At 43.5% G+C, this 10,550-nt stretch overlaps 1 protein-coding gene across 2 annotated transcripts in view; it reads left to right on the forward strand.

Moving 5' to 3' along the window:
* Positions 1–7,689, forward strand: part of slit1a (slit homolog 1a (Drosophila)) — an 87,472-nt gene extending 79,783 nt beyond the window's left edge. The window contains exons 26-37 of one of the 2 annotated variants that reach the window (XM_056435347.1): positions 538–701; positions 777–901; positions 1,049–1,143; positions 1,229–1,368; positions 1,950–2,043; positions 2,164–2,301; positions 2,387–2,615; positions 2,714–2,844; positions 2,933–3,126; positions 3,957–4,245; positions 5,060–5,271; positions 5,890–7,689. In XM_056435347.1, coding sequence (XP_056291322.1) covers positions 538–701; positions 777–901; positions 1,049–1,143; positions 1,229–1,368; positions 1,950–2,043; positions 2,164–2,301; positions 2,387–2,615; positions 2,714–2,844; positions 2,933–3,126; positions 3,957–4,245; positions 5,060–5,271; positions 5,890–6,128 — 2,050 coding nt within the window. In that variant the 3' untranslated portion in view covers positions 6,129–7,689. The remainder of the gene's footprint in view (positions 1–537; positions 702–776; positions 902–1,048; positions 1,144–1,228; positions 1,369–1,949; positions 2,044–2,163; positions 2,302–2,386; positions 2,616–2,713; positions 2,845–2,932; positions 3,127–3,956; positions 4,246–5,059; positions 5,272–5,889) is intronic. The other variant, XM_056435348.1, reaches the window with a different exon arrangement.
* The last annotated feature ends 2,861 nt before the right edge of the window (positions 7,690–10,550 follow it).

Raw genomic sequence — 10,550 nt, forward strand, 5'->3', positions numbered from 1 at the left:
AGCGGTCAAGGCTGCAGGAAAACAGGGTGAAGGAAAGGATGGAGGGCAGCCATTGATCCATTGATCCACAGTCACAGTCAAGTGGCCTTCATGTCAGCAGATGTCAGGTGTCAGCTATTGGCCGGCCCTGAAAGATGAGCTGTGTTCCACCGTCATGGAACAGCATCGATTCAGGAGTGTTTGTGCATACAGCAGAAGGACAGGGCAGCATTGATTCACGACCACCATGACAGAAGTGGTTACGAGGGCCTTCTGTTTGCACCTTTGTCTATAATTGAGAAGCCCTTCTCCATATGATGTATGCACAAAGTGCCATTGAGCATTCAACTTTGAATCTTCTTTATTCTTTGAGCAAAACGTGGTGTTTATATCTATAGTACACAAAGTTAAGCTGGTTTGATTTACGTAAGGCTGCAGAGACACCTGCTGGTGACCGAGTGTATTACAGGGGATGGCAGAGTTTGTTCCTGAACTAAAGGAGGGTGAAAAGTATAACAAAGCCGCCCTAAATCATGAAACCATTGATCTACTCATCAGGGCAATTGGTGCCAACCCCTTGCACTGTGACTGTCGCCTCCGCTGGTTATCTGACTGGGTGAAGACCAGCTACAAAGAGCCCGGCATCGCCCGTTGTGCTGGCCCACCGGGCATGGAGGGCAAATTGCTGCTCACCACACCTGCTAAGAAGTTTGAATGTATAGGTGAGTTATTGTGATGGCCACGGATACATAATATAAACACCACTATTAACTTCTTAACGACCTGGTATTTCTCAGGTGATGTGGACATGACCGTGCTGGCCAAGTGTAACCCCTGTCTGTCCAGTCCCTGTCTGAACCACGGCATTTGTCACAGCGACACAATGGAGATCTACAGGTGCAGCTGTCCTCCAGGATTCAAGGTCAGAGCTACACAATGCTTCCACCAATCTGCGAATATCCTCCATGTGTTGCAGGGGCTTGAAGTAATATAATAATATATAGCAAAAATAAAAATGTATATGAATTATTCTAATTTTATAAATATGATTTGTCTTTCCCTGTCTCAGGGCAAGAACTGTGAGACAGCTCTGGATGCCTGTGTGAGTAACCCATGTGCCAATGGAGGAACCTGCCAAGTGAAGGAGGAGGAGGGGCAATACAGGTGAGGAAGCCGAGCTTTGAAATCGTATTCATGTCACAAAGTTTAAGTTGCAATGAGGATGTAATGAGTGTGTGCGTTTTCACAGTTGCTCATGTCCTCTGGGCTTTGAGGGCCCCACTTGCCAAACCAACATTGACGAATGTGAGGGCGACGACTGTGAGAACGGTGCAACCTGCGTCGATGGAGTCAACAACTACACTTGTTTGTGTCCCCCCTACTACACGGGTTAGTGCATGCAGCACAGTTCGACTCGAGAAGCAACTGCGACGCAAATCCCTGTGGATAGACAGGCACAACTGTTTTTGAAGTAGAGATATTTGGTATGAGACCAACAAAAATCTGCCAGTAAATTTCTTATTTTTGAGCTAAAAAAAACAAGCACCCAATCGCACATAAAACACATTTTACGAAGACTTTGACATCGCCAAAGAAATAAATGAACTCTAGGTTGTCTTTTAAATTAAAGACTGAAAGACATGAATTACTCTGCTTCTATATAGATGGAACATATATATTCATTCTGAATTATTTTCGTCCTGCCAACTTTTAAAAAGTCTGATACCAACTTGGAATAAGCAAAGCCATCGAGTCATTTAATCATCTTTTCAGATGTTTCTTGTCTAGCTGACAAAATGAATTGAATATGTTACCAAAAGGCTTCGTAATGCATTGCAAAAAATACTTGAAACATTTCAAATGCATCATGATGTAACAATAAAGTGCTGTAAGATTGTTTTTGCAGAATGGTGCTTTCTGTGTTTTGCAACAGTTTACACTTTTCTTTATTTATATTTGTTTTGGTGTAGGGGAGCTGTGCGAAGAAATGGAGGATGTGTGCGCCCCAGGACGGAGCCCCTGCCAACATCAGTCTACCTGCCTCATCACCTCCACCGGCCCCAAGTAAGTGCTGCCATCAACATCAGAGGCAGTCAAAAAAATGATGACTCCCTATAATGCAAAATGGACGGTCTCAGATGAAGCGTTGTCCTTTGATGTCACTGTTGTGTTTGTGTGTTGCAGGTGTGTGTGCTCTCCTGGTTATGTTGGTGACGACTGCAGTGTAGACTACAATGACTGTGAGGAGCATCGCTGTCAGAGTGGAGCTCAGTGTGTGGACGAGCTGAACGGATACTCCTGCGACTGTCCTAAAGGATACAAGTGAGAAGAGCAAACATGTAACACATTCAGGGATTGACTTTAATCTGCTTCACCAACATGGACCTTCTTCTCTGTCTCTCTATAGTGGTCAGTTGTGTGAGGTTCTCCCATCTCCACTGTCCTTATGTGAGCTGGCCGACTGCCAGAACAACGCACCGTGTGTGGAGCGAGGCGGGCGGGCCCTCTGCCAGTGTCCGCCGGAGTTCGGGGGTCCAAGCTGCGAGAAGCTGGTCAGCGTCAACTTCATTGACAGAGACTCCTACCTACTGCTCTCTGACCTCAAGAACTGGCCACAGGCCAACATCACCTTGCAGGTACACGAGTGGGATTGAATATGACGCCTGTGTGCACACGCTGCCTTTCTGACACCTGAATATTTCAAACATCCTCTGCAAACATGGTTTTTCTGTAGGTGTCCACAGCTGAGGATAATGGCATCCTGCTGTACAATGGCGACAACGATCATATTGCAGTGGAGCTCTACCAAGGTCATGTCAAGGTCAGCTATGACACCGGCAGCCAGCCAGGACATAGCATCTACAGGTGAGTTGCCTTTGAACCAGTGAGGTTTACTGATGAAAAGGTGCCATTTATATTTTTCTTATATCTTACGTCTAATCTCTGTTTCCAGTTCTGAGACTATTAACGATGGCCAGTTCCACACTGTGGAGCTTGTGACCTTTGACCAGATGGTGAACCTGTCCATTGACGGAGGTCTACCTACAACAATGGACAGCTTTGCGGTGGTGCGGCCCCACAACGGGGAGGCTCCACTATACGTGGGGGGTAGGGGCCCTCTCCAGAACACACCTCCCTCCTCTGCAGGCACTCTTAACTACTCCACTACTGTCTATCACCTCCCCCCCCCCCCCTTCGCTTTGTCACCACTGCAACCAACGCCTCCCCTCAACCATGCATCCCTTCAACCCTATGCTACCTCCACCCACACCATCCTCACCCTCAATCTTGACTGTGTTTGCTAGGGGCCGCACAATAATTCACAACAAATAAATATGCAGATGCCATATACACATACGAACAAATACATAACTCTCAAAAATGTGATTTTGGATTACAATTTATCGTGAAAATACAACACACCGTTTGATAGTCCAATAGATCTATGTATCGTTTGTCAAACATGTCTGACGCTATGTGAGTCCGCCCTCTGGTGACTTCCATAAGAACTAGCAGACAGTCTTCACTTCAGATGTGTCCCTTATTTGCATGGATGAGTTTTACTGTCTTGTTTTGTAATGTATGATTTACTTCATCTTGAGATTCACGTAATCTAAAGATTTTTCTAATTAATACAACAATTATTTGTTGTTGTCATGCCAGTTTGCTCAGGAGTGACCTGTCGTGTGTCTCAGTGCTGCGATGTGTTGTTGTCCTGTTCTTCACTCAAACAACACTACAGCAGACATTTTCACACACCACTGACATTTGTTTTAAGGATGATGTGTCTTGTGGTGAAAATGCTAAATATCTAAAACCCAGAGTCCATTCATTTGACAAGGTGTACACTGACTGTTGGGATACCCATATGTCCTTCATTACATTCATATCAGCCCTGTGTTAGCTGTCTGTCTGTGATCCAGTATTCACATCTGTACACCTTTTATTAAAGTCATGTTTCCCCTCTCCTCCTCCAGGCATGCCAGTGGATGTCCACTCCGGCGCTTTCCGTCTCTGGCAGCTCCAGAACGGTTCCAGTTTCCATGGCTGTATCCAGAACCTATACATCAACAATGAGCTCCAGGACTTCACCAAGACACAGATGAAGCCTGGCGTGGTGCCGGGCTGCGAGCCCTGCAAGAAGATCTACTGTGTCCATGGCATATGCCAGCCTGATGGCTTCCGGGGACCAGTGTGCCACTGCCAGCCCGGCTGGAGCGGGCCCCGCTGTGACGAGATAGCGCCCAACCCCTGCCAGGGCAGCAAGTATGTCAGCGAGTGGAATGCAATTCATATTTAACAGTCAACATCTAACTGCCCGTTGTCTTGTGGAAGGCGTACTCAAATCCTTTAAAGTAAAAGTATCAATACAGTACAGTAAAGATGCACTATTACATCTATTGCATTCAAGATCCCATTTAAGTAAAAGCACATAGGCATTATCAGCTATTCTTAAAAAAAGTTATTGATCTGCAGAAACAATAGCTCCTGTAACTGATTTATTATAATGCATTACCTTGTTAAAGTGTTTCTGCTGATACAACAACGTCTAAGTGACATTTTAGTTTTGTATCTTAGGTAGAGATCATTTTATAGATACATTAGTTGAGAGATTCTCAACTTTCTGTGACTTAAGGCACACTCCTGATTGTTTGAGGACCACCTTCACAAATAAATAAGAAAAAAACACATGACAAACGTGAATGAATAAACATGGCTGTAAATATGTGTAATAGCCATACATATTATTCTTTTCCTCACCTCACAAAAGCCGATCCATCTTGTGTCGCTGGATGAAACCCGAGCTGGTCTCTACTCTACCTGATGTGTCTGGATTGGCGTGTTTATATTCAAATGTAACAGGTCATTTAAATTGGTCATTTTATTTGATGTGTTTAATTTATTAGAATGATTGCGCATATTTAGATTACCAAATTAATTTGTAATTTGAAGTTTACCTCCTCAGCCCACCAAAAGTATTTGGAAACTCTTTTTTTTTTACCATGATACTGCTTCTCAAAAACGTCATTGATTAATATACTGAGCCGGGAATTTGATCAACGTAATTGTGTGTTACTAGGTGTGTCCATGGGAAGTGCATCCCTCTGGACTCTCAGTCGTATCGCTGCGAGTGTGCGGAGGGTTTCCGCGGTGCCCTGTGCAACCAGCAGGGGGAGCTGTTCAACCCCTGCCGCCGCCTGTCCTGCAAACACGGTCGCTGTCAGATCTCAGACTCAGGAGACGCCTTCTGTCACTGTGAAAGTGGCTACACTGGGGACCTCTGTGACGCAGGTAGGTTTCCTCCGTAGACACTTAAATGAAATATATATATATATTTTTTTTAGAGGTGATATGATTACTATACCATTACTTTTTATCAGGGGCGTCTGTAGGATTCAAAGAAAGGGGGGGGGGGGGAGCTAAGCCCCAGGGGTAGTATGTGGCATGATGGGGTATGTATACGCGCTGAAGCCCCCCTAAAATAGGCCTAACGACGCCCCTGCTTTTTATTGATTTTTTTATGCCGTACTATACTGACTTTTCCTATGATCTCCTTTATGGCATAATATATTATGACTTTTTAAAGACATACTATATACTATGACATGACTGTCTCCCCAGTGCTTACTTGTTGGGTCTCTGTAAATTACAGAGTACGGTCCAGACCTGCTTGGTATGACAAGTCTCACGGATAGCTATTGTTATGGTTTGACGCTACATACATGAATTGAATTAAACCTTACGAACTTGTATACTTTGACTAACTATGACATTATCTTGAAATTGCGATGACACAAAATACTATTACTTTGTAATGTGTATGGAAAGGGTCTTAAACATGAACTATAATATAACTTGTCCTGGCTGTACCCTGGTGACATTTACTACGGTCTTTTTCATGTTTTCCAGAGTCTGAATGCCGAGGGGAACCTGTGCGAGACTTCTACCAGGTACAGAGAGGTTACGCCATCTGCCAGACAACACGCATGGTTTCTTGGGTAGAGTGCTCTGGAGTCTGCGATACAGGGGCCTGCTGCGCCAGCCAGCGGATGAAACGCCGGAAATACACCTTTGAATGCAGCGATGGAACATCCTTCAGCGAGCAAGTAGAGAAGACCATCAAGTGCGGCTGTAAGGGCTGCATGTAGCACCATTTACTCCCACTTCCTGCCGCCGAGCAGAAGATAGAGAGAAAGGAAAGAAGAAAGAGGACTGGAGTAAAGCGAGGGAGGGAAAGAAAGAAAAAGAGAGAGTATAAAGAATATATATAAAACCTCTATCTATATATTATGGACAACAATGTTTGTAAAATAGGACATTTCCTCCCCTTCCAAGGGTGTGTGACCTACAGTAACACAGAGAAAGCAACATCACGAGCAACAATGTAGAGGTGACCACAGCAGCAACAGAACCGTTGTGTCTGCAACATTGTTCCAAGCGGTCCAGAGATTTCAAAGGTTTTGCATTCAGAGCGAGGCATCCCTCCATCCAAATGACCCAGTGTAGATTCCCCATCCATCTGTGAGGCCTCTGGCAACCTGGCCACCATCTACCATCTTTGCTGGAGGCAGTGAGGACATCGGGGTCCAGCCTGGCTAAGAAATGGCAAAAGAGAGGAAGAGAAAGACAAAAAGAGAGAAACAGAGGGATGAGAAGGGAGCTGGACCGTTTGACTTGGCAAAGCTATCTTGAGTTGAGCTTGGCTGGGTTACCTGGAGAGGGCTGGATATGGTTTGGTTCGAGTTAAAGTTGTTGTTGGTTTGGTGTAGTAATTTCTCTGCCGGGATACACTCATCCATCCACACGTGCACATGTCGAAGTGAACAAAGAACAGGTAGGGTTAGAGTGGCACATAATCCAGTGCGGATGTGGTGACTTTGAGGCCAGGTGGTCTGGCTGTGAGGTACCGTAACATAGAAACTCCATAAAAATAGAGACTGCACTGACTAGCAGCACTGAAGAGGACAGTCTCTGAAGTCCTCGTGGCATACACACATGTCCAGTCTTAACACTTCTAAGAGTGACAGGGCTTGTGTCTGGTTCAAAGATGTAATCTGTTTGCATAACTGCCCTGGTGCTGGCAGGGCCCAGCATTTATCATTCCCCCAGCATGCATTGCCTCAGGGTTAGGATGATTTGCATAATCCCACCCCCTTTGGGCAGGAGGCTGTTTAGTATTAAACGTGTGCAAACTGTTGCATGTGTGGAGAAGTTTGCCAACAAATATGTAGAGCTTCTTAATATCTTTATACATTTTATCAAAAAAGGTTGCAGATTCATCTTGTGATTTTTATTTTGTTCTGTCTAATTTGTCATATTGATTTGTTTTCTTTTGTTGTTATTTTTTGTTATATTTTGTCTCACGATGTAACCTAACTCCTTTAGCCACCCCCCAACAACTCTTTATATAGAAATGCCTAACAGATTCTAATATATATATTTGTATTTCATTTTGGTATAGTATTTTTCTATGTTAAAGAGTAAGTCTGTTTCTGGAAGCTTTGGGACTGGTGGTAAGGCATTCGGTTGGTTCCCTCTGTGTTTTTATTTGTTGATCTCACTTGCTTCAACAAGGTAATTAATTACATTAATTGGCCAAAAATACAGCAGATGGTTGGCCTTGTTGTATATGAGGCAGTATTGGTCTAGAAATATGTTTAATATTGTATATGTTGTCTTCCATGTGAATATTACATATAATTCATGAGAGTCTGTGCTTGATTTTATTTATTTGATCTAAAGGCATTTTCCTGTAGAAAGTGAAAGGCATACATGTTGCTGACTTTCAAATATTTTCTCAAATTTTAAAAAGAACAAAAAAGGTAAAATAATGAATAAAAACAGCATAAACATCTGTAAGGTATTTGTAACATCACTTGATGACGAGTTCTGCCAGTGTTTTCCTGCCCTCTGGCTCAGACATTCCTCATTTGCTGCAAGGGCTGGAGAGGTAAGAGCTGGGATTGAGAACGGTCCCCCTCAGATGTACCTTGTAATTACCATACCACACTTCACGGCTTCGGATTGTTTTCATGTTCATTTTGTTGAAGTGATGGGTTGTATTTCCATCATTTTATTTTGAAAGATGTTTGCCGTAGGTGTTTTTAGTTCAACGGAGTTAAAGTAGTCAAGCTCAACTTATCATAAGCTGCTGTCAAGCCAGAAGAAATGGAACGAGATTGCTTCTGAGGACAATGATCATGTTAAGGTATCATCCTGTGTGACGCATTACACGCCCGTGACTGACGGATCACACGAGAGAAAGATCTGGACATTTCAATGTCAGTCGGTTCTATCCACACGCAGAAAAAAAAGAAGAAAAAACTGTGCCAATTACGGTGAACACAACAGTCATACCTGAATGTATAAATGTGTATAGATAAATATGACCTATGCTTATTCATGAAGTGGTAACTTTTAGCTGTTAATTAGTTTCCAATGTAAGATATAGAGATCACATACTGTTCAATGTGTGACAGTCCATCAGGATGGCTCATGGCATTGCTCTCCCTGCAGATTGGGGTTGTGTTTATACATTTTGCTGATCATAATGTTCAAAGTCTCTTTATTGTGTGACAGGCTACAGCGCCAGATATCAGCTTGGTACAATGAACACAGAGCTCCTATTCAAAGTGCTTCCCATGTGACCTTTGTTTTACCTGCTGTTGATCCCAGTAGTGTACAATAACAATAAAAGAAGATCTCATGAAGGGTACTGATGAACAGTCACTGTAACTCGTAGGCCGTGTGCCTCGTAAAGGTGCATCTTTAGTTGAATGTGGCTTTCTTTTCATGTCTCCTTTCCTTCCTCTGCACTGATCTGTCCTGTGCGTTCAACCTCCCGGTAGACATCTAGTGGTGCTTGTGCTATATTGAGATGTAATTCAGTTTATCTGGTCACATGACCAGAAACACAGATTGACCATCCTATGAACTATATACTGACATATGTTATTGTAAACGACACAATGTCTCTGTTGTATTGAACTGGTGCAAAAGCTTAAGAAATATCCCTTGTTGGGTTCAGTCTGTTTACTTTTTGTTACAGGATTGATGGTGGGATTAAACTGAAAAACTCCCAATAATGCTGAATGTATGTAGTGCCACCGACAAAATGTTTACCAAACCTCCACTTTTTCATTAATTAAACTTAAATGTGTGTGCTTTTAACAACGTTTTGTCTTTTTTTCATCTTTTACTTAATGTCTAATTTGTTATTTTACAAAACATAAATTAATAAACATGTTTAAGCCAACGCAGATGAGAAGTCAATAATCCAACAGTAGATTAAAGTCTTACAGAATTACGTCACGTTCTCTACATGACTATAAATAAACTATACATGATAACATAGTTGGAAGCATCTCAAAGACTAGGTTCCTCCACTAAATACATGTGTATTCATCGGCTACTAAGTATTGGGCCACTTGCTAATGCTTTCTCCACTCGTAGCACACGTGTCTGGAAGGTCGCTGCCTGGGCAGCATTCTTTGGTGGTGATGCCCTTATACAGCTTGACAAACTAGGGTTTACAAACTCAAGCGAAGTCGGCAAGTAGCTGCTAATTTAAAGTTGTCATAAGGAATCAATGCCTTGGCTTCCAGTGTTAATGTTACATTTAACCATTTTGTAAGAGAAGACATAACCAGGCCGTAGTTTGACGTACTAGTAATGACAGTGGGAATAATAATTACTGTGGTTATTTTGTATTATAATCATATTATAATCAGCTCAGCAGGATGTGTTGGGGATCCCCTCTTCATCTCTTCTTCATCCCAGCACGAGTCATTAGTTCATTCCTCTGCGCCAAGGGAGCCTTCTATGTTCATGGGCCCGCCAAATATCATTTCAAAAGGACAGAGGATTTCTGGATCTGATGCTCTCATTGTGTCTCAGCAGGAGCCTCGGGCCGGCCCGGTCCTGGATCAGCACAACATTTGGTCACTTTGTTTCTAGAGTGCCATGATTAGACATTATTTATTCTCCTTTCTTCTTCACAAATAAACATTTGCAAATCTGATCATTTGAACTCTCAAAATTGCCTTTTGAGGCTTTCTTCAGTATCAAACTCAAGTGCCAGGTGTTATTATAATAAGTACATTGCAAACACAGGTCACTCAGACTTTGATAAATAAAAAATGTGAAAGGGTAAGAAGGGAATTTAATTATGCGCTGCAAAGAACGTTTGCATTTCCCCATTGAGGTGAACGTGGCCCGTTCCGAGAAGCCGTTATTCACTCAGCCCGTTTTCCGCTGGGCTGATGGAGGCAAGGTGTTGACACGACTGTCCCTCGGCGGAAGCTTCCCGTGGTGCTCAGGACGCAGGGCCACACCTTGGGGAATGCCTTGCTTGGCTCCAGCAAGGCATTTCCCAAAGCTGAATAGATGGCTTTGGCATGAGGGCAGAGCACCGGGGGCACCGGCGCCTCAGCTGCCTGGCACTCATGGAGGGCAGGAGATATGAGGGGGCAGGATATTAAAGGTCGGTATGCGTTAAATATCGTGTTCATCCCCGGACAGAGGCGGGGGCTCAGGGGAGACCGTGTGCAGCGTTTCAGTGTATCGCGCCG

This window comes from Pseudoliparis swirei, chromosome 17, assembly GCF_029220125.1.
Source record: "Pseudoliparis swirei isolate HS2019 ecotype Mariana Trench chromosome 17, NWPU_hadal_v1, whole genome shotgun sequence".
Lineage (NCBI taxonomy): Eukaryota > Metazoa > Chordata > Actinopteri > Perciformes > Liparidae > Pseudoliparis > Pseudoliparis swirei.